General features: G+C 39.6%; 7 protein-coding genes across 9 annotated transcripts; 1 reads left to right on the forward strand and 6 right to left on the reverse strand.

The window, feature by feature from the left end:
* Positions 1 to 421: 421 nt before the first annotated feature.
* On the reverse strand, positions 422 to 2102 carry LOC108973346 (cyclin-dependent kinase inhibitor 1C-like). The gene is made up of 2 exons (XM_018940574.1): positions 1974 to 2102; positions 422 to 757 (listed from the first exon to the last, which is right to left on the reverse strand). The coding sequence occupies exons 1-2, from the start codon at positions 2100 to 2102 to the stop codon at positions 422 to 424; spliced, it is 465 nt and encodes a 154-aa protein (XP_018796119.1).
* A 1187-nt stretch (positions 2103 to 3289) lies between these two features.
* On the reverse strand, positions 3290 to 3998 carry LOC108973450 (repetitive proline-rich cell wall protein 1-like). 2 transcript variants are annotated; one of them, XM_018940725.1, is made up of 3 exons: positions 3945 to 3998; positions 3719 to 3869; positions 3290 to 3664 (listed from the first exon to the last, which is right to left on the reverse strand). In XM_018940725.1, exons 1-3 carry the CDS (start codon positions 3945 to 3947, stop codon positions 3342 to 3344), a joined length of 477 nt encoding a protein of 158 aa, XP_018796270.1. In that variant the 5' UTR covers positions 3948 to 3998; the 3' UTR covers positions 3290 to 3341. The 2 variants fall into 2 exon arrangements, with proteins under 2 accessions (XP_018796270.1, XP_018796263.1); XM_018940718.1 differs by having other exon boundaries at positions 3290 to 3869.
* A 2194-nt stretch (positions 3999 to 6192) lies between these two features.
* Positions 6193 to 6907, reverse strand: LOC108973463 (pollen-specific leucine-rich repeat extensin-like protein 4). The gene is made up of 2 exons (XM_018940737.1): positions 6858 to 6907; positions 6193 to 6757 (listed from the first exon to the last, which is right to left on the reverse strand). Exons 1-2 carry the CDS (start codon positions 6858 to 6860, stop codon positions 6269 to 6271), a joined length of 492 nt encoding a protein of 163 aa, XP_018796282.1. The 5' UTR covers positions 6861 to 6907; the 3' UTR covers positions 6193 to 6268.
* Positions 6908 to 9860: 2953 nt separating this feature from the next.
* LOC108973475 (pollen-specific leucine-rich repeat extensin-like protein 1) lies at positions 9861 to 10641 on the reverse strand. The gene is made up of 2 exons (XM_018940765.1): positions 10595 to 10641; positions 9861 to 10430 (listed from the first exon to the last, which is right to left on the reverse strand). The coding sequence occupies exons 1-2, from the start codon at positions 10595 to 10597 to the stop codon at positions 9906 to 9908; spliced, it is 528 nt and encodes a 175-aa protein (XP_018796310.1). The 5' UTR covers positions 10598 to 10641; the 3' UTR covers positions 9861 to 9905.
* Positions 10642 to 14948: 4307 nt separating this feature from the next.
* Positions 14949 to 15345, forward strand: LOC108973487 (cyclin-dependent kinase inhibitor 1C-like). The gene is made up of 2 exons (XM_018940791.1): positions 14949 to 14965; positions 15028 to 15345. Exons 1-2 carry the CDS (start codon positions 14963 to 14965, stop codon positions 15343 to 15345), a joined length of 321 nt encoding a protein of 106 aa, XP_018796336.1. The 5' UTR covers positions 14949 to 14962.
* Positions 15346 to 16441: 1096 nt separating this feature from the next.
* On the reverse strand, positions 16442 to 17249 carry LOC108973402 (extensin-like). 2 transcript variants are annotated; one of them, XM_018940666.1, is made up of 3 exons: positions 17179 to 17249; positions 16727 to 17110; positions 16442 to 16687 (listed from the first exon to the last, which is right to left on the reverse strand). In XM_018940666.1, exons 1-3 carry the CDS (start codon positions 17179 to 17181, stop codon positions 16553 to 16555), a joined length of 522 nt encoding a protein of 173 aa, XP_018796211.1. In that variant the 5' UTR covers positions 17182 to 17249; the 3' UTR covers positions 16442 to 16552. The 2 variants fall into 2 exon arrangements, with proteins under 2 accessions (XP_018796211.1, XP_018796202.1); XM_018940657.1 differs by having other exon boundaries at positions 16442 to 17110.
* A 2980-nt stretch (positions 17250 to 20229) lies between these two features.
* On the reverse strand, positions 20230 to 21501 carry LOC108973392 (predicted GPI-anchored protein 58). The gene is made up of 2 exons (XM_018940646.1): positions 21420 to 21501; positions 20230 to 20997 (listed from the first exon to the last, which is right to left on the reverse strand). Exons 1-2 carry the CDS (start codon positions 21420 to 21422, stop codon positions 20368 to 20370), a joined length of 633 nt encoding a protein of 210 aa, XP_018796191.1. The 5' UTR covers positions 21423 to 21501; the 3' UTR covers positions 20230 to 20367.
* Positions 21502 to 23272: the final 1771 nt, after the last annotated feature.

Consider the following 23272-nt stretch of genomic DNA (forward strand, 5'->3'; position numbering starts at 1 on the left):
TGGATTTCGAGGTTGACGTTGCTGTTGGTGTAAATACTGGTAAACACAGCCTTCACGATTCAGCTCTGCAGCTCGAATTATTTTCTTCAGCAGTAGCTTGAAGAAGTCGMACCATTGTGAGTCAACTAGTCTGAAACCTCTTTTGGTATCGAACGGCTCGGAGAGTTCCTTTTCGCTCCTGGCGATTTATGGCATTGCTTAACGTCAGTTTACACAGCCGTTTTGMGGGAATGACAAATTAAGACATCGTGGCATAATGTCAGCTCCTTTTCGTGCTGTCAAAAGCAGATTTTCACGGGTTTTACCAAGATTTGCCGCACGGTAAATATCCGGTCGGTTGTTGATTTTCCAGGTCTGATAAAGTCCAATCAGTTTGTTGACGATGGGCCTTAATATTTCACACAATATGCTCGATGGAACCTTAAACAGCTTGTTGTGGGGCATAGACTGAAGCTGGAGCTGGGGCAGAGTAGACAGGTTCTGGAGCGGTTGCTGCGGGTGGAATGTAAGATGAAACTGGCGCAGGAGCCGGGGCTGGAGCGTAGACCTGTTCAGGTACGTTAGCCGCAGGAGGAATGTACGATAAGACTGGAGCAGGGGCTGGGGCGTACGCAGGCTCAAGAGCATTGGCTGCAGGTGGGATGTATTGGATAAATGGTGCGCTAGCCGCAGGTTGGTCGTAGCCATAGCCCAGGTGGGAAACATCAGCGCAGGCTAAAGCTAAAATGGCGGTGAAAGTGGCGGCGGCGAAAAATTTCTATGGAAAAGATAATATAAGGTGTGTGAGACGGTTTTAGAAGATACAGTTCGAAAGTTAACTTAGTAAGGACTCTACCCCTGCGGGTAGGGTGGACCCCTCCAGGGCGGGGGGAAACCGAATATACCCGCGGCAAGGCATGCCTGTCGTAAGAAGCGACTATAAGCCATATGCACTATGTCAGGCTTTAGAGACGATGTTTTGATGTCAACATGGTCTAAGTCAGATAAGTGCTATAATATTCAGCTGGAAGTCAAATTCTAAGCTTTATATTTATATCTCAAAATATAAGGCATTTGTCACAGCTACAAATGCAACCAGTCATTGAGTTTATACGGGAACTCAACTGGAAGTAGCAAATAGTTACAAAGTCAGACCAAAGACTATGACCTGGTACCACGGGGAGCAGTAAGCCCTTGGAGGTAACTCCAATCTGCTCATTGGGTTTGGCCCTTTGGGGAGATTCGTGGTGGCTGTGGTTTATACCTAAATGCAGGAAGGGCATTTTGTCCAATGTGGAGTCGCACTGCGGCCGGKTGCCGGACCCAAAGTACGGCAGAGGTTTTAGATGGGCCTCGTACCCGACCAAGGTGACTAGGGWGTCCCTATCCACCCGAACCAATTGGAACCAAGGATTAAATGCAAAATGCATTTATGCTTTGGGGCGCTGATCAACGCATTGTATTGATCTACGTGCTTCTAGCAATAGAAAGCACCGTGGAGTTTAGTCTTTCATAGACAGGTATTCACGTTAAAACACATTGACTCTCTACAGATAATAAGCTTCTAGTCTGCTCATCAGGCTGTCCAATTGCTCAACAATTCGTTTGTTTTCCGAACTGCCGGTGATAGAATAAGCCATTGTGTTGACTTAGGTTAGTAAGGTTAGGATGCCAGCGTTYGACGTGACGTGAATTTCAACAGGCTCTGGGGCTTTACTAACGATACATTTCCCAGTGTCTCATACGACGGAGCCCCCAAACGCTTCATGCAATGCTTTACTAATGCGGGACAAGTAATCCATTGTTTTTCTGGAGTCTTGCTCTTAATATTTCCCGCCAACTTTTTCTTAGATCTGTCAGACCCATTCTGTTGACGTGCACCACCACAAGACTATCATCAGTAAGCAGACCTATCATTTTTCAACAGTCCCTTGTTGGAACATTATACATTCCTACTGTACCGCTTTATAAATGACTTTTGCAGTTTAACAAACCGGTAGATCGTTCCATCGMGTTATGACTTCCCCTCCGCGCTCCATATCGTCGTGTAAACAATTCATGCATTTAATAATATCTGTCACGTTTTCGGATGACAGATTCACGCGACTCTTGGCAATCTCCATTATTTCCCTCACATGACAGTCAGAAGAAGTAAAGCGAAGTGATGCCCGGCTTTCAAAGACTCTTCGGATCTATTTGTCTGCTGAAACAATGGAAGCTGGATATGCGTACTATTCAAAACATGATTTATCCTCCTTTCTGCAAAATTGTTCAAAAGACAGCAACTTGTTGGGTAACACATACTTCAAGCATTTTTTGTTCAAGTTATATACTACTTTATTCGGAGCTGCTTTGAAATGAAGATAAGTTGAAGATCTGGGAAGGTTTTAAAACAGAAATACGGGCACTGAGTGGATTTCAGATCACCCCATATTGTCGAGGATCCAACAACCCATCATGATTTTCTTAAATTGCAAAAATCCTTCTACTTCAATACAGCCTTTTGCAGGGTCCAAAAGCATGTGGAACGAGTGTTTCAGCTCGTTGGCCGGTATGACCGCCAGTATACCGGTGCATGCCTTTTGAATGGCCTCTACGTCTGCATAACGCTTTTCTCTCATGGGCAAATGCGTTATTCTGAAAAAAACGGTGTCATATCAGGTGAATACGGGGTTAATGATTAAAATGTGATTTTTGGTCAAATAATCGGTTGCAAACGTCGATCGAATAATGGATTCTGAGCAATTTTTGGTCGTAAGTCAATTTGTGCGGAACACACCGTGCACACATCTTTCGTAAGCTCAAATGTTCGGTCAAAATACGATAAATCGATRTTTTGGAAACGTTCAATTCCATTTCCATGAATTTCAATGATGATTTCGGCTGATTTTTGATGAATTCACGCACAGCTTTCAGTGGAATTTCCGGTGATCACGGATTTTGTTTGGCCCACTTGTTGATCGTCATTTATGTTCTCACGACCACTTTGAAAACATTGAAATCACTCGTGCACTCTGCCACAGGATAGGCAATCATCGTCATAAGCYTGTTTAATCAACTAAAACTTTTCCGTAAAAGATTTACCAATTTTAAAACAAAATTTAATGTTGACTTTTGGTCAAAGCTCATTTTCGTAACGATAATAGAAAAAAAGATAGGAAAATTTTCTTCCACGGGAATTTCAAGTCATCACAAAAACCCAAATATAGYTTTATCTACTCTAAGCCAACTACTAAGCTTCACAAACAATGACCACAAATCTCGAAATCCAAACACCACATGCCTTTAGAAAAGACTTTTCAAAACAATATGTCTTTCAAGTTAACTAAACATTTATTTTGGGACATTCATTAGTTCTAARCTTAGAAACGACGTTGTTTGTAAACGCGACGGCGCACAGTGCGGTATCTGTAACCATCTTGAGCAGGTTGCTCATAGACTTCAGATGCAGCTGGTTGTGGCGCATAGACTGGAGCTGGAGCTGGGGCAGAGTATACCGGTTCAGGGGCAGCAGCAGCTGGTTGGTAAACTGGAGCTGGAGCTGGAGCACTGTAGACTGGTGCTGGAGCGCTGGCTGCAGGTGGGATGTAAGATGAGACTGGAGCAGATGGCGCAGGTTGGTAGACTGGAGCTGGTGCTGGAGCAGAGTACACTGGTTCTGGGGCAGCAGCAGCTGGTTGGTAAACTGGAGCTGGGGCAGAGTATACCGGTTCTGGGGCAGCAGCAGCTGGTTGGTAAACTGGAGCTGGGGCACTATAAACTGGTGCTGGAGCGCTAGCTGCAGGTGGGATGTATTGGTTAGATGGTGCACTGGCAGCGTAGCCCAGGTGGGAAACATCAGCGCTGGCAAAAGCCAGAGTGGCGATGAAGGCAGCAGCAACGAAGAATTTCTGTGGAAGGTAAGAAGATTCGAATTTTAGCGATATCCTTCAGGGATGTACTCTTCTTTTCAGACATTTATTTACCATGTTTAATAATATTTAGTTACTTGCTCTGTTGCAGTCAGTGCGACTTGTGATAATCATATCGGGGTGTCTTCGCTATTTATATACAGTTTTCGTTCATTGAGACAATCTTAAAAATCCCACATCTTTTAACAAGTTRACTAAGCGCAAATTAACTAACTTTTATCACGAAAATGCAAATCAATTCTACTATATGATCTTTCCGATCTACTTCTGGTTTAGTAGCTGTTTGAAAGCACTTACGCATAGTAGAAGCTGACAAGTGAAGTCAAATTGAAGTTAAAACTTGTTAGCATGATATTTTCCGGCTCGRAGATGGCACGCTTTTGAATATATTTAAAATTGTGAATATATAAATAAWTATGTACGATTGCGGTGTACATATGATAACTTCTGTCAAATGGAGAATCTAACATAATTTGAGCAGTATTCGAAGTTCTCAAGGATTTATTTGTATTAAAAACTGTTAATAAGGTAAGGAAAGAACTCGCTGTTAGTTTAAATTTTTAGTTTTTGGGCGACTTCTCTATAGAAGTTTACATGTTTGAGGATTGTTTATCGAAAATTTTCATATTAACAAGGCACTTTAAAATCGTATGTATATTGCCCAAGCTGTATGACAATGTGGTTATCACTTAGTTAATCATCAGTGAATTTCAAACGGATCGGTGTAGCACTCTTCATATTATGAAGGAAAGACAACGTCAGGTGAATTATGGAGAAAAAATTTCAAGGATTCGAACACTTATCAAGAAAAATTTTAACTTCGATTGGACTGATGCTATAATACTCTTCACAAATGCCTCTCTTGTAGCAACTACATGTAGGGGGTGATCCATTTCGAGATTCCCTACTTTTATAAAGAAAAAGCACAGAAAATTCAACTTAAATGGGGAGTGCTTTCTACCATTCGAAAGAACATTATTTAGCAGTTATTTTTGAAGAATATATCTTACAAATGTTGGCTGTGCCTACGTCTCAGATGGTTCATCCTTTGAGTCCAATTTTCGATGACTCGTTTGAGCATTTTTACTAGTTACTGCCGAATGAGACGTATGAAATTTAGATCCAAGACCTGCATCGAAGCGTGATCATCTGCATAGACTTTAGACTTTACACATCACCACAGGACAAAGTCTAACGGTATGCTATCAAACGATCTTGGCACGACACGACCGGCCCAAAACGTCTGCTCACCGAAGTGTGCTCTCAATAAATCCATTTGTTGATGCGATGTSTGGGAAGAGGCGCCGTCTTATCAYAACTAAGTGTCGTCGAARTCACGACATTTTATTTCAGGCATCAAATAATGCATCATTCTTTCCATGATGAAACGCCAAACAATATTGACAAAAATAACTTGACAGCTTGACACGACTCCCGCTTGATCTGTCAAAAAAAGCTATAGAAAAGGTACCTGATCTAAGTACCCGTTATAACGTAACCGGCCAAGGGATTGCATCTAGCGAAAAACTGCCTCAATTTMTTAGTTCTTTCTAGCCAGGACTAACACTAGAACTTGATATTGATCGATCAATTTGAATAACAGTAATATGTCATAGTGGTGCCATGTAAACCACTTGTTCAGAGATTGTAGCGCTACCTTGAGTAGTAATTTATGTCTTCAATGTAATTAAATTATGTTTTCTAAACAAACACTTGACGAGGGAATCTGAAAAATGAGGAACTTCATGGCTGGAAATGGACGCATGAAACTCCTTTATATATTTCCCAAAAAGTTCGCATATGTACAGATAAACAGGCGGATGGGCATACACAAACCTTMGCGGCTCGTCACGCTGAAAATGTATATAGTATATATTTCACCTTCAGGTCTACGACGTTTAAGTCTGGGTGTTACAAAGTTCTTGGCAAGTCTAGTATATCCTGTTCGACATAATTAAATGCCAAATCAAAAAATTTAATATCATATACCTTAAGCCAACCGAAGATTACGATAATACCTCTAAAAGTTAATTACTTTTAGCGCACATATTTCACATTAACTGTATGAAGGTGGCATGTTAAAAGACATTTGTTGTTCCATAAACCATAACCAATTTTAAATAAATACAGTAATATAGATRGGAGAACCATAAATATGCCGTGTCACGAACTTTGTAAAGACTATTAAAACCCAATCTCCATAACCGTAACGTCCCACTTTCATATAGCTTAAAGCTCGCTGCTGTAGTATCAACATAACCAGATAATGTTTGGAGCTATCCTTTAGTGATAAGACTTTTTTACGCAGTAAAAATTAATTTATTTCAACAAAATCGCTAACGGGCTCAAAAACACCATTTGATAAATCAGTCTGAAGTTTAGAAACGGCGTTGTTTGTAGACACGACGACGCACAGTGCGGTATCTGTAACCATCTTCGGCGGGTTGTTCGTAGATTTCAGAGGCAGCTGGTTGTGGAGCATAGGCTGGAGCTGGAGCTGGGGCAGAGTACACTGGTTCTGGGGCAGCAGCAGCTGGTTGGTAAACTGGAGCTGGRGCACTGTAGACTGGTGCTGGAGCACTAGCTGCAGGTGGGATGTAAGATGAGACTGGAGCAGACGGCGCAGGTTGGTASACTGGAGCTGGAGCTGGTGCTGGAGCAGAGTAGACTGGTTCTGGGGCAGCAGCAGCTGGTTGGTAAACTGGAGCTGGGGCACTRTAGACTGGTGCCGGAGCACTAGCTGCAGGTGGGATGTATTGGTTAGATGGAGCGCTAGCAGCAGGCTGGTCGTAGCCATAGCCCAGATGGGAGACATCAGCGTAAACGAATGCCAAAGTGGCGATAAAGGCGGCGGCGGCGAAGAGTTTCTATGGAGAAGGTAGTATAAGGTGTAATTTTATTTATACTCTTTGGAAACTTGAAATTCCTTTATTGAATATCCTTGCCATTGAGGAACTCGATACTTACCATTTTTAATAAATTCGATTTGGTTTGTTGTGCTACTGAAATCCGTCTAACTTCTGAATGTTTGGTCATTGAATAAGAGTACTTTATATACCTTTAGAATGCCATATTATTTTCTGCGAAGCGCAACATTAACGATTTACCTTCAAAACTAGAAATTGCGATTAGAATAAACAAAGAAATTAGTGACACATATATTTTTTTCATAGAAGACAAGCAAAAGGAAATAAAGAAGTATTGGTTCAATGCACTTAAAGAAAAGGCAGCAYTGAGATAACAACAGCTGGTCCCTCATAGAAACACGTTTTCCATGCATACTAAGATAATTTTAATTTTTTTTATGAATTTTAATATAGTGCATATTTTCAACGAAGACATTAATACGCATTTGAAACATCGGTATTAATTGAAGAAATATTATGAATAGGTATATTTAAGTACATAAAGCGTAGTCTACGTAAGATCTTCAACGCAGAATAATGTAGGTTATTTCGCCGATGCAGCCGATAAGAGTTTATTTGCCYGAAATTGCAGCTGCTATTTTTACATCTGTATTTACTTTTGGTTTACACTTCATTCTTATATTTTCCCACTCTTTGTCGAACCATCTTCGTYTTTCACGTGTTTCCACAGCTTTATTTACCAGCACATATTGAATGAATTGGGATTAGTTCTTTCTTAGTTCCAACTATTTGAATAAGAAAGGTGATTTAAGAAAATTTCATTAGGGATTATTCTTTTTGGACAATGAATTTCATAGCATTATTTTTGCAATAGTAAAGTATTCAAAAGTCTAAATGATGAGATCTTTTATAATCTCCCTCAATGATTCTTGCAATCGAATGTTGCGCCTTCATCAATGAATCAAAATTAAATAACTAATAAGTATAAAGCATAAATTAAGTGCAAAAGTTAATTCGTTATTTTAGGATTTGTATTACAAAACAATCTGGCTTCGTTGTAAAAAATTATTCATTACTATCATCTCTAAAGAAAACAGCAACAATTTCATAACATTAAGTTATGAATATATTAGTTTACAGGCGACGTTGGTTGTAGACACGACGATGGACAGTGCGATGCCTGTAGCCATCTTGAACAGGCTTCGGTAGCAGCTGGTTGAGGTGCTGGGGGATGTAAGCTGAAACTGGAGCCGAAGCCGCAAGTTTTTAGACTGGAGCCGAAGCGGGAACAGGAGTTAGAACATAGGCTGGTTCTAGTGCATTAGTGGAGGGGGGAATGTAGGAGGAGAAAAATAAGCTGGCTCAGGAGCGTTGGCTGCAGGGAGAATATATGAGTTTGAAGGCTGCTGGCTGATTCCTGGCATCAACATCAACGCAGGCTGAAAGCCAAAATGGAGAAAATGTAGTTTTAAATCTTTACTGAATAATAATTTTATAGAMAAATAAATTGAAATGATTATAGTTACTAATGGCACACTTCTTTAAAAATAAAATTATCATAAGTCTGGAGACTTTAATCCTAGGGACTGAAGATTGGAATAAAACTAGATAATACAAAGCAATTAATAGCTGAAGTATTTTCTTACGCCCACCAAGTAAATATGTATGGMGTCCCTTGAAGATCTAAAATGAAAGCTTATATTGAGAAGAATATTTAATGGATTCTTACTTACATTYTTTCCGAACTAAATTAGAAATTACAAATATTGCGACGTCGCTGAATTGTTATCAGCGACAGGCAGGAAGCGCAATTTATGACTTTGCCTTTTAATTATTGCCGAACATTGAAGGAGATTCTATTAAGTATTCGCCTTTGGATTGAATACGAACCTCTGTTTCAAGTGATGAAAAGTCGGATCGGAACTGTGCGATTATGAGTTTAGGCAGATGCAAGGAGCTTTCCAAATCTGTTATCTTTATCGATTGTCCAGTGAGAATTTCATGACATTTCATCTATCGGAAGTGAAGTTATTGCATTTTAAGTGTCAGTGTGTTTGTGAAGGGCATCATTGTGACCGATTTTTTGACCAAAAATTAGCTTTTAACCCTAAACCACCCCGTATTCACCTGATATGGCACCGTGCGACTTCGTCCTTTTCGGAGTAATGCATTTGCTCATGAAAATAAAGCGTTATGCAGACGAAGAGGCCGTTCAAAAGGCTTGTACCGTCATACTGGAAGCCATACCGACCAACGAGCTAAAACACCCGTTCGACATGCTTTTGGACCGTGCAAAAAGCTGTATTGAAGCAGAAGGAGACTATTTTGAATAAAATAAATTGATATTGCCGAAAAAACGATTTGTTCTGTTTTTTTTTTTAAGTCCTGTTTACTTTGTAAAGTAGCTTGTACAAATGGATTGATCCCGCTAGGGCGGTCTCAAGAGGACCCAAAAATTCAGCTTCAATTAAGCGATCTTCTGCGTTTTCATCTCTTACTGAAGGATATTACTTGGTTATAAAAGTATACCCTTACGTACCAAAGTGCTGATGCACAACCTATGTTGGATATACATATGTGTGTAGCTGATTAACTCTCTAGTTATAACCAGTTTTCGAGGTCTAGAAGAAAATGTTTCCGTACCACATTGGAGATTATCTGTTATCGGTCCAATACTTGCACGTTGTTCTTCTTCTATCAAGGAGTTGTTGTTGCCGTAGGGGGAAATAAACATTCCTRAGGAATGGTGCCGAGTTGACAGTTCTTGGCCGGATAAAAATCCGGGTCCGTTCCGGTTAYTTAGACCCAACCGTCGGTTTAATGAGTCTTACAATATTATGTTACTTTTATAAGTATGAAAAAGACATACTATAAGTCAATGTATTTTTACTCAACAGAAAGCTCAAGACCGCTTTATCTTACGTTTCCTCTAATTGTTCAACATAGAATAATGAGCAAAAATGTTCTCCAAAGCAATCAAGACCAAAYGGAAAGCATATTTACATTCAATTCTTCCAGCGTGATTCGTCTTAAAATACCTACTTAAAGTCAGTGCTGCTGATGCTGRCACGAAATTGTCTACCTGAATGTGAATTAAACCCGATTTTACCAGTTAACAACAAATTTATTTCGAAAATCAGTTCACAGTTTAGAAACGACGGTGCTTGAAGACACGACGACGCACAGTGCGGTATCTGTAACCATCTTGAGCAGGTTGCTCATAGACTTCAGATGCAGCTGGTTGTGGGGCATAGACTGGAGCTGGAGCTGGGGCAGAGTAGACTGGTTCTGGGGCAGCAGCAGCTGGTTGGTAGACTGGAGCTGGGGCACTGTAGACTGGTGCTGGGGCACTGTAGACTGGTGCTGGAGCACTAGCTGCAGGGGGGATGTAAGATGAGACTGGAGCAGATGGCGCAGGTTGGTAGACCGGAGCTGGAGCTGGGGCAGAGTACACTGGCTCTGGGGCAGCAGCAGCTGGTTGGTAAACTGGAGCTGGGGCACTGTAGGATGGAGCTGGGGCAGAGTACACTGGAGCTGGAGCGCTGGCTGCAGGTGGGATGTATTGGTTGGATGGTGCGCTAGCAGCGGGTTGGTCGTAACCATAGCCCAAGTGGGAGACATCAGCGCTGGCAAAAGCCAAAGTGGCAATGAAGGCGGCGGCGGCGAAGAATTTCTGTTAATGAAAACGGAGTTTTTTTTTTTATTAATTAGGGAGTTTAGGTTGAAGTATTCCAAATAATTTGATAGACATTTCTTTCTTTTCACTATACACTTTAAATATTCTTTATCCTTTTTGGTGGTTTATCCAATATCACTTTTTATATTGTCAATATTTACCATTTTCACTGATTTTGCTTGCGTTGAGTTGTTCGGCTGAAGACAGTTTAACAAGTGGTTGTTTAGTCGTATTTCTCTCCCGCTTTTTATACGATTTCGCAATGTAGCSGCAGCCGTTAATGTTATCTAATGCTTAATTTGCTCGCTATGAAATCATAAAACCAGTAGTTCTAAGCAGAAAGTGAACTTGAATCACCAGAAGTATTAGTGTTACTTGGCAGAAGAGCGGTAGTGCTAGTTCATTGTACTTAAAGTAAAAGTTGTTTCAAAGGCGGAAACTAGTTTTTTGAGGAAATACAGAGTTTGAGATATTTATAAATCCTATTTCAAACTAATGAAACCAAAAATTGTACACCTGATACCAATCCAATACTTGCTCTACTTGTTTGAGCGCACAGTTTTTTTTCAAAAATGTGTTTAAACTTCTTAAACACGCTAACATGATGTTTTTGTCAACTGACTAATTGTTTGTAGCATCACATTCATATTCGTTTCGAAAGACGAACAGCAACAAACTCTCTGATACTTTCTTATACCAAAGTTTGTTTTTCTTATTAGAGCAGACTTTGTTTGATTTGCTTCTTTTCCTTCGACCCCGCTAATTACTAARCATATTTTTATTTAAAGTAGTGATATTAGGATGCAATAACTGTTGGTTTTTCAGTTTTGCTAATTCTTCTAATGGCTACCAAGCCGAAAATGTTTATTATTTCGAAGCTAAKATTGACTTCGGTGCTAAACAACGTTTTACAGGTATGCAAGCTAATGGAAAGGCATGTCAATTCAGTATTTTAGAAAAAACTCAGGTCCCACTGCTCAGGACAAGCGCCGTGTATAAAAAAGCATTAAAACCTTACAAGGTTCGTCTGGAAAGTATTAGGACTGAATCCATTTTAAAAAAATTTTAGGAATTTCGTTACAATTCCTTAAAAACTTTTAAAATAAGCTCTTTCTGTGTCGATACAGCGCTGTCAGCACGATTTCCAAGCATTGAAGTGTATGCTGCTGGGATCCCTTCTGTTGCCTCAAAATGCTTGCTTTTCATCGGTCTTTTAAGGCAAAGAAACAAACAAGTTTGGGGGCTATATCTGGGCTATAGGGCGGCTGCGGAAGCGTTGGGATGCCGACCTTGATTAGGTAGCTATTCAGAAWAAGAACGGTGTGAGCCGGTGCGCTATCGTGGTGTAACTTCCAATCCGCTACGATGTCTTGTCGGAACCGATTGAACCTTCGTTTATGTCTCTTGTTATCAGAGAAATGCAACGAGTAATAAATTTTTGTTTATACTTAAGTACTCACCCGTTACTCTGTCTGATTCTGACAGTTCGGTTCATGCTCACGAAGCGAACCATTTGTCTTCAAACACAGTACAACAGCTAATTTGGGGGGTGGGAAATTCCAAGTCAGGGTGATGGTACTAGGTCAGTATAGTAAAACCCTCAAAGGGTTTGGCGTTCGTATGTGTCAGGTTTTTTTATGACCTTATGACCCCTTTAGTACCATCAAACTGACTTGGAATTTCTCACCCCCCAGACAATAATCCCAAAAATGTTCCACAGTGAAATCGATTCACTCTTCTCGTTGTTCTCTTTGAATTGCAAGCGATCAGCTTATACCTGATTTGTTTGTATATTTATATATTTGTTCATAGATTTACTCGTAGATTTACTTATAGTTTACCCGAAGTTTCACATCGATTCAAAGAATCGTCGAAACGCTATGAACTGACATGATGCGATTGGAACCGAAGCCAGCCATACCGTTTACTCAATCGTGTTTGCCGAAAAACAGATTGTTCGTGTTGCATCAAATCATTTGACGCTGACAGATACTCGAACTAATCAACAGTGTTGTCTATGCTGAACTGAATATATTTGATTATGTTTTTGGCACGAGTGTTTGTTCTGATTATATCATACTCGTTGCAGCTCTGGTCTYTTGAGGACTTCCACGTAAAACTTGGCGTTGACAGTATCATGGTGTACGATCCTTCTRTGTCAAAAAAGGCAATGAGCATCGTTTTCATTTTGGATTTGCTCATTCTCCTTGTATTCATCAATTATTTCCGGCCCTCCAAGAAGGCCTGGGGTCACCGAAACACACCCCTTCTTGCTAAAAATAACATCTGGGTAAGCCTGCTTAACCAAGTCAAACGTCTCTATCGCACATTTACCGAGCTTCACACAGAATTTAATCGCGTACCTCTGCTCTAACCAACGCTGCATTTTCGGCTTGCACCTCTCACAGAAACACGTCGCGCGTTCTGACTCTCCAGGTGACCAGCCACTCGTTCGTTAGCTAATAACGCCCTCTACCGAATCCAGTCGGTGCGTGCACGCTCCGAAGTACAGTCGTGGCAGAAGAAAATAAGTCCTATTACTTCCCGGATAGACTCTATACCTCCGAGGGTTGATAGAATTTTTTTTTTTTTTCAAGTTCTGAAAACTAAAGACAGAAGTTCCATTGCTGGTGGCGAAGCAAAACTAAATAACTTATATTAGGTTAGACGGATTTCTCATTAGGCCACGAATAATCCCACATCGACAGCTAGAGACGCTTGTGCGTTGTGATGCTCAGAACTYCTAAATAMAGGTCAAAGCGACTTTCGCATATCYACAAAGCATCCRAAGATTACATTGCAGTCAGGCACCTAGACAAATGTGATATGGAGGTAGCTGGATTCTACAAAGCCAGTTTAGCAACTCAAACTACTACTTCAAAACTTTCAAATACTTTGGTATTATTCATCATAGTCTAAAAAAGAAGGATTCTATTAAACCTATGTACATATATTGATTGTAGMAATGTTAAGGGACCCCAAGTCAGTTAGCTTCGTTATCTCTTAGTAGACCACGAAGTCCAGGTTRCAAGAATTCAGAATATTATGCTGAGTTTATAAATCTGATTTCAGGTTAACCTTGAATTCACCAAAATTGGTAGTTAACAAGCACAAAGAAAAATTTTGCTACCAGCTTAAAGAAAATCAATATTTAAAAAATAAAATTGTAGAATATAACTGAAAGTCCAAGTGCTTTTAACGTCATCTGATTAAAAACAAACAGTTAACAACCCATAAAAGCGAAGTATATGGAAATACATCAAAAGGAGTCCTAAAACAAAACCCGAAGGTAGAAAGCTATGGTAAATATTTTAAAGAAGAACTGATATCCTATCATTATCATTATCAACAATCAAACAATGTCATGGTTAGACTATTTATCCAAATATACATTATTCAAGGATAAAAAAGGAGACGTGTCTTCCCTCTATCACAACATGATCAATCAGCTTGATGGCTTTTCGATCCGGAGACAGCCAGGTAGCTTGGTGAATTTTTCTATGCTTTAATCTAATACTACAGATAACCATATTTCGGGCCCRGCGAAGTCAATTAGCCTCAACAAATTCGGGAATGTTTCATCATGGAGGCTGAATTTACCGACCGTAGTGCCAAAGAAACRGAGGTATCTCACCTTGGCGTTAAAGTCGCCAAGCACGATTTTGACATMGTGGCRGGGCAGCTCTCATAGGTGCCCTCCAAGCGCTGAGCTGGACTAATTCGATTAATATTAGACTTATGCTGATGTGATTTAAATAATATTGAACAAGACGTGACTAAAGCTAGGTGAAAGTCAGACTAAGGCTAGAMAAGTACAAGGATAATGCAGAATACAAAATAGTTGAGAAATATTTAACTAAGACTAAACAAAGCCTTAGTCTAAGCTAAGAAGTTAAGAGTAAGATAATGATAATGATAATATGTACTATTCTAGCACTGTGGAATGTGATAAAAGATAACTAGGCTAAGATTAGACTGAAWGTAGAGTATCACTGACTAGGCGGAAACTAGCCTAAGATAATCCAGACTAAGGCTAATAAATATTTTGGCCTTCAGGTTGCCAAATAAGATCAAAGAAAGACTAGTTTAAAACTACAATTACATTATGCGCTGTGATTAGATAACACTAGGAGAAGAGTAGAGAAAGCCTAGCCTATTAATCTTTTATTGGATTATTTCTATATAAATTTTGTAGGATTCTCTCATCTTCTCGAATATAATTTCTATATATTGCTATATATCGAATTCCTTCAGTTTTGTTTTACATATATCAATTGATAACTCATAGTCCCGTTCACCACCGAAATGTAAACTTTCATGGAGACCCCTATCATAGCAATTTCGATTTTTTTCTCTGCTGCAAAGAAATTTATATTATATTATTAATTATTTTTATTGGGARCACATTTATTAGTGGTTCAAACAAATAGAGCCACCTTAGGTGGGAAGCATATAAAAGCCGTCGAAAGGCGGTGATTAAATAGATGCACTTTAAGCTGTGTTTTGTGAAGCAACTAAGAGTACCTAAAATGGTAAAACTATATTTACATTATTTTAAAATCTGAACAGGACTCTCACAGAAATTATTTTMAAGAAATTCCTCACCATTACTACCTTTATCGCCGTGCTGGTGTTTGCTTGCGCTRATGTCTCAGAGTTGGGATACGGTTACAATCAACCCGCTGCCAGCGCACCTGTCAACTCCTATATTCCACCAGCCGCCAATGCACCCGTGCCAGCCTACGCCCCGGCACCAGCTCCCGCTTATCAACCAGCTCCTGCAGCATCTGCGCCCTCTTTTTCGTACCTTGCACCACAACCTGCTGCTTCCGATGTCTATGAACAGCCTGCTGAGGATGGCTACAGATACCGTACTGTCCGTCGCCGTGTCTACAAACAACGCCGTTACTAATTTGGAAASTTAACCGGAAAGACAATTTGAATTGTTTTTGGCATAATTAAAATAAATGAAGTCTACAAGTTGMAAAGAAAATTTCTATTTTAGGGCAGCTCTCTAGAATACAATCTATCATAGGTAAAACCACCTAAAATTCTACTTCAGTCTACGCGCGGCAAGTAACTCCAAAGGCCAGGCGGTTTTTCCGAAAGACAAAGCAACGAATATGAGAAGCTTTGACAAATACGTTTCTTACTCAGAAGTTCAGAAGAAAATTCTGTAAAATAATATATTCTGCCTGCCTGCCTGCTGGTTCAACGTAAGGAGCTTGATATGCCGTCCCACAATTCTCTTATACCGAGCTGCTGATGAACTCTCTCAGAGAGTAGAAGTACAAGTCGAGGGGAAAATCTTCGAATCTTCCTTGCTGACGTGCATTTTTTGCACAACATGATCGATAGGCTTTTTGATCCTTAGACAGCTAGGTAGCTTGATGACATTTTCTATGCTTGAATCTAGTACTACAGATAACCAAATTTTCACTCTTTTATATGGCCACTGTATTAATGCCACAAAGACCTACTCGTCTTAATCCTTTTATCGTCCATCACTCAAAGAATAGTTAACTGGAACATGGTTATTAAGAAAATTGTTAAGTATTCAGTAAAAGCGAAATCCATTATTACTACAAACCTTTACCTTTCTATGTACAAGATCTCAAAAATATTATTTTCTTTTCAATTTATGCCACTTAGTGGGAAAATTCTCAATGAGTCTAAATAATGAAGAAACCATCATAATGTTATTCGAATAAAATTCAATTCATTAGATACAAAACTTGAAAACATAATTGAAATAAGGGGGTTCATTGAGCGCACCAAATGCTTTGAACACGGCAACAATGAAACGTGATATTAAGATATAAAAGTCTTGCGATAGTTTAATTGGACCAGAAGTGGTGGGACTCTTATCTACCTAAATTTCATTATAGAAAAGGAATTAACTTGTACCATGRTTACTTTCTCTACAAACACTCCGTAACGGTACTGCACTCTGCACAAGACTAGTAATACTTCGTCTTTTGAGTAAGGCTAGCCATAGTTAGAACGTGTTCGTGGTATCAAAGAGTTTATTGACTTATATTAAAAGAAAACAATGGTAACAATTTGGTTTGAAYGAATTAAAATAGGAATTCTGATAGATACCCTTCGTTCACTCTGGCTTAGAAGCGACGCTGTTTGTAGACACGACGACGAACGGTGCGGTATCTGTAACCATCCTCAGCAGGTTGTTCGTAAACCTCAGAAGCAGCAGGTTGTGGTGCGGGTGGGATGTACGAGGAAGCTGGTGCCGATGGTGCAGGAGCTGGCTGGTAGACTGGGGCAGGAGCGGCTGGAGCGGGCTGGTAGACTGGCTCCGGTTCAGCGGCAGCTGGTGCAGGTGGGATGTAAGCAGATGCGGGGGCGGATGGCACAGGCGCTGGCTGGTAAACTGGCGCTGGAACAGCTGGTGCGGGCTGGTAGACTGGCTCCGGTTCAGCGGCAGCTGGTGCAGGTGGGATGTAAGCAGATGCGGGAGCGGATGGCACAGGCGCTGGCTGGTAAACTGGAACTGGTGCGGGCGCATATACAGGMTCGGGAACATTAGCAGCTGGTGGAATATATGAGTTGGATGGCGCGCTAGCAGCCGGAGCGGGTTGCTGATAGTTGTAGCCCAAGTGGGAGACGTCAGCGCATGCGCAGGTCAACACGACAGCAACGATGGCGGCGGTGAAGAATTTCTGCAAAGAAAAAATTTTTTCCGTTTTATTTTATTTGTATATCGTTATAAAAAAAAACAAATATTCACCATTTTTGCACAGCTATTTGGGATTAGTTGCTCTGTAGATGATAACTAGTCGACTTATGTCTGTTTGGTCGTTASCGTCTCGCAGTTTTTATATGATTCGCCTTTCGGCAATTCACTTCATTAATTATTGTAGCCAAACAATTTTGACATAACAACAACAAACAATGAAGTACTTCAATGTAGAAACTCCAAGATGCGTGTAAAGAGAAACAAAACGTTAAACCGAAAATAAAAACAAACAACAAAAACATTTCAAACACACTATTTGTTTGAAACTGCGAAATTTCTAATGAAGATAAACGAAGACAGCTCAAGGCACTTAAGGCCGCGCTGGGTTTAATGTSAGATTAGCTCATAAGCAAGCCAAATGAAAATAAATTTTGCATATACATTAATATATGTTTTATATGCGTGTGTATGTAATTGCAAATTGAAATTTAAGTGCTTCTAAGTGYTAGGTTAACTTGACTCGGATTCTTTTATTCTCAAATTTTATAATAATTATGGAGTAAGACTTCCTGTACTTACATTATTATCTAAGCATTTAATCTCGAAGCGCTCACTAGCTAACAAAAACGGTTTACCGTATGCGTGAATAACAAACAGTTAGGAAATTTTCGCGATTTAGAAAACGGAAAAGTTGCATTTATCACAACTGAAATTCGTTTTAATTTGCCATAACCAAACTGCCTCCAAATGCAATACTTTACAAACCACTTGCCTTCTGAGTCTTTGAATGTTAMATTTCACTATAATATTTGCTTCTAACGACTCAGACTCACTTTTTAGTCTCTCTGGAAAATGAACTAATTTACCCAAGTTTGGATTACGAACTCAGCGTTCCTTCGAATACGAAAGTTCTTTTAAAAGTAAAAAATCCTGTAAAGGAATTTAAGACAACGGCTAGGTCACGTCGTGCGAATGGACAAAAACACTCCAGSTATGAGAGTATTCGACGCAGTACCCGCTRGGGAAGTAGAGAAAGACGCAGATCWCCACTTCATTGGAAATACCAAGTGGATAAGGAGCTAGAGCTAGAGCTACACTTGSAATYTCCAATAGGTGCTAAACAGCGAAAGGGAAAAACGATTGGCGATCTTTTGTAAACTCGGCTATAACCACATATGCGCTGTCTACGCCAATAAGGAAGAAGAAGATTAACTCAAATTATTATTGRTAATATATCCACTTCTCAGCGTCCATCTGGCGGTGAAGTTCTGATTAACTTAACTAACACTCCTTCTTTCGATAAAGAAATTTTTTTTTAACTAGAACTGACAGATGGCTGCTAACCAGACATTGAGAAAACGGTATTTAGCTTTATAACTACATTTTGCTTCGAGTTTCGTAACATAATCGGGCATCATTATATTAGGGATATGAGGTTTAGACCAAGCTATACAACCCGTAACTACATTATTATTAAGAACTCAAATTTCAATAAGAGACTTTTGATTTATAGAGGGTTAAAATCATAATGAAACGACTTTGAAATGATCAAGAAAGACTTCACTCCGCTGTGCTATCTTTGCTTCTAGGATAATTAGTCATAAAGAAACTGTTAATAAACTTATACGGCAAAGCCCGATAACATTGCCGACTTAATAATAGCAAGATCACCACCACTCTGAATGCAGGCCAGGATCGACCATCACAAGTGGATCTGAGGTTGCATCTGGAGAAAACGGATCTGCTTTTTCCATTAGTAAATGCAAAATCCCTCTATGGATGCTTTACTGCGATACAGATACACAACTCCCTCTAAGGACACCAGATAACTTGATCTAACTGTTGAAGCCGAAGGAAAAGGTTCCACACCTAAATTCCACTGCAACGGCAGCTCTTGAACTAGTGCTAGACCTGCCACCTTTAGACCTCCACGCTGAAAACTACACCGCAAAATAGGCGGAACAACTACTAGCTGTAGGAGAATGGACATTTCTTATAGAACAGCTTGGTAGGTAATGGCGGTTTGACAAAACTGACTTATGATTTGTCTTTTCAATTGGGAACATAAACCCATGCATTGTCTTTACGATGRCCTGGTCACTCAGTCAAGAACAGCAGATTCGTAGATCGATTTCACACATTTTTCAGCACCAAACTATAGAAATAAGTTCGATATCATTATCATTGACTTAATTTTTACCAATATATATTAAATATTCACCGGAAGTGTAAATTTCCTAAAATTAAATATACCATATGAGAAACTATTGACCAGAATGTATCCATTCTTAACAGAAGTCTACATTATTGTTTTCTCGATTCAATATAATATCTCACAGACTGACTGATAGTTGTCGACAGCATCTGCTTCTTCTCTTAATTTCTCCTTATAAACTATTGTAGCCCCAAGCCTAAAAAGCTAGCTTTATTGAAGATTTCTCCATACGGTTATACAATATTATTCGTGTCAACGCTTTGGGACAATACTCACAGACTGTWATTAATGGTCTATCTGAAAGTAAGRCAAAACATAATCAGGAATTCAAAATTTAAAAGTGTCACAAAAATTCGATTACGCGATTGTAACCGAATTTAGGTTATATTAGGCCGATCACGTTCATATTAACAAAATTTGTAAACTCAAATAATWAACTTTCAACTTCTTCCCATTCAAGGATTTTAAAAATTACAAGTTTTGTGCGTTCAAAGAATCTTAATCTGTCTATTGTTCGGGACCTCATCAGATTTTTGGAAAAAWAAAGTTAAAGTCTGAAAGAGTTCACTTCAATTATTCCGTGATAGGTTCATAGACACGGAAAATGGTACTACAAACATATAATGCCATAGAAGTATGTTCTTTAGACAAATATGGGATAATACGGAGGAGATCTCAGCGAATTCTCAATAATGGKGGTGCTGATCGATAGTTATGGAGGAATAGTTTAGCAAGGCAAGCGAATGTAATAGGATCAAATTAGATATTTAGGAATGTAATTGTACATAACCTGATGACCTGACCATTATCTAAGAAGCTCTGTTTTTGAGAACGCAAAAATTCGAATCTTTTTAATTTCCCCTTGCTGAAATGCGAAATAAAAATAATTGGATTTTTTTAAACTAAAATTTATTGTCGCAAAAAATAGTTAACAACACAATTCGAACGAATTAAAAAAACAAATTCGCCTCGAAAGCCTCTCAGTTGTTCATTAAATGCACGCTAAAGCTTGAAAGACTGCTAGCTTAGAAACGACGTTGCTTGTAGACGCGACGACGGACAGTGCGGTATCTGTAACCATCTTGAGCGGGCGACTCATAGACTTCAGAGGCAGCTGGCTGAGGTGCAAAAACTGGAGCTGGGGCTGGGGCAGAGTAGACTGGTRCTGGGGCAGCGGCAGCTGGTGCAGGTGGGATGTATGATGAGACAGGGGCTGATGGAGCTGGTTGGTAAACTGGAGCTGGGGCTGGGGCAGAGTAGACTGGRGCTGGAGCAGCGGCAGCTGGCTGATAGACTGGAGCTGGTGCGGGGGCAGAGTATACTGGTTCTGGGGCAGCGGCAGCTGGTGCAGGTGGGATGTATGATGAGACTGGAGCAGATGGAGCTGGGTGGTAAACTGGAGCTGGGGCTGGGGCAGAGTAGACTGGAGCTGGAGCAGCGGCAGCAGGCTGATAGACTGGAGCTGGGGCTGGAGCAGAGTAAACTGGTGCTGGGGCTGGGGCAGAGTACACTGGAGCTGGAGCGCTAGCTGCAGGAGGAATGTAGGCGTTCACTGGAGCGCTAGCAGCGGGTTGGCTGTAGGCATAACCCAACTCAGAAACATCAGCGAAGGCGCAGGCCAAGACGGCGGCAAAGGTAGTGATGGCGAAGAATTTCTGCAAAGAAGTGTAATGATATTTAGATGAGTGAAATAGAAGGTGGGAAAAAAAATCGTCGCTATTCTTAGGAATTATTGATTTCTCTTTACAAAATTTGTTTCTCCAGTTATTAATATCCATTTTATTCACGGTATGTTACACTAATGTGTATATATGTAATTATGAAAAATCAGATATTTTTTACATTAATATCAAAACTTTTCCAATTATATTATATTATTTATTTACTTGACTTAATTTTTTTAGATAGTTTTGGTGGAAAGGTTGCTTTTTTAATTAAAAATAATTTTCACTTTAATATATTTATTTTTGATATCTTCATTAAAATAAAACGAAAATAACGATAGYATTATTGTTAAAGGTTTTATTTGCTCCTTTAAAATCCTTTGTAATTATTTTTTTCACACTCAAATATTTACCATTTTTCTAGAGTGTTTCCAGCGAGTTGTTCTATTGAAAACTGTTCGACTTGTGTCTGTCTTAACGTTGATGTCCCGCAGTTTTTATATGATTTTTAGCCAAAGCGTACGAAATAATTATGATAATTTATTATAAAAATAAAAGTCGTATKCCGCACAGCCGATCTCCGGAACCGCACCTCTTGTTCTCCGCTYGTTTCTGCTGCTTTGATTTCCTCTTCGCTGCAACCATCTTTGCAGATTCACGCCAGCTATTTCAAACAACAGCAATAATTAGCCATGCGTGTATYGAACAATCTAAGCCCTGAAACCGGTTCAACGGTAGACAAGCTTTACAAGATGATTCTTCAACGCTCAGCAGCAAATGAAGAAGGACAAAACGAGAGCAACTTGMAAAACCGCAAGTTTTTTTGTTTTTTTGTAATTTATTGTTTTAATACAACAAAAAAGGGTATAGGAAACGCCTAAATATTATGATCGATATACAAATGCCGCCGAATGTTTGCCGCTCGGTGTTTGTTGTTGCCAGCTGTGCGCCCACTTAAACCCGAAATGWATGGGCAAAAGTCAATCGTGTGACACTTGCGCATGCGCCGCCCGACAAATATGAACAAAGGCCTTAATAATTCCAATTAAGAACAGTGTTGATAGTAACATTAAAATTCCCCACATCTCGTTCGCAGCAAGAGTGTTGTGTTTTAATCTCAAATCTGACAGACAATTTAAGTTATACATTTTATTGCGAAGAAAACATTTTATTGTTTCAATTAATTATGTAGAATATAAAATTTGGAAATCAACAGGAATACTTGGTTTGCCGAACCGGTTTCTGAGAAATGCATGGAAACCGGCGCTTTAAGTTTGAGAATAAAAATAATTTTGCACAGTTACTACATGCAGTAACTTCCGGAGTTGGCTACATTTCGTGATTTAACTTTTGCAAAATACAAATTTCATTCAAAAGAGCTAGACACAGACAGATTTGCGAATGAGTAAGGTTAAACCAAGCAGACACCTAAGGAAAATGAGTTTTTCACTGCAAAACTTGCCAATTTTCCCCATTTAAACCGTCAATCTACATTACTGCCCTAAGAAATGTAATATAAACGGTGCGTTATCTTTTCATTCTCGAAACAGTTTTTAAAGACGATTTAAGAACGCGGATCATTTAGTGTCTTCAACTGATTCAAAAGGATTTCCCCGGAGCAGCTGTTTGGATTTTCTGCTAAATCTGGTGAATGCGGCGTGATATTAGTTGAAAATTTAGCGAAAAATTCACGAAGAATTAATGCATTACGCTACGGTGCAAAAACCAAAAGTTGTGGGCCCATACGTCCGCCGTCTCTTCACGAAAAGCTCCAAATCGTATTCCTTTTTCATAGTCTGGCCAGTCGGAAAGAATTCGGAGTGCACCTTAATATTTAGCCTTTTTTCGGCTTCGGTTCACATTTTCAATTAGGCCGCTTGGTCGTCTATTTCCGCGTCGCAAGCATAGATCCAAGACTAGTCGMCGGTAATAATAATTTACATAATACTCTAGTAGTCGAGAAGCATTATTTTACAGACGGCAACGCGACGCTGTTTTTCGAAAAAACATTGTGTAGGATTTTGGAACCAATTGTGCTTTCACTTTTCTTATGCCCAAATGGTCTTTCAAAATTTTGATCGCTGATCCTTCTCATATCTTACTAGCAACATTGGAGCTAGTAAGATTTCTGACAACAATTTCTTGAGTGAATGAAATCAATCTAGAACTTCCCTTATCCCTCGTATGTAAAATATGGTCGAACATTTATACCGACCAATAAGTGTGGTTTTTAATAAAAACAAGCAGTTAAATTTTTCTCATAATA

Source organism: Bactrocera latifrons, unplaced genomic scaffold (genome assembly GCF_001853355.1).
Source record: "Bactrocera latifrons isolate USDA-ARS-PBARC rearing strain unplaced genomic scaffold, ASM185335v1 scaffold_110, whole genome shotgun sequence".
Taxonomy (NCBI): Eukaryota; Metazoa; Arthropoda; class Insecta; order Diptera; family Tephritidae; genus Bactrocera; species Bactrocera latifrons.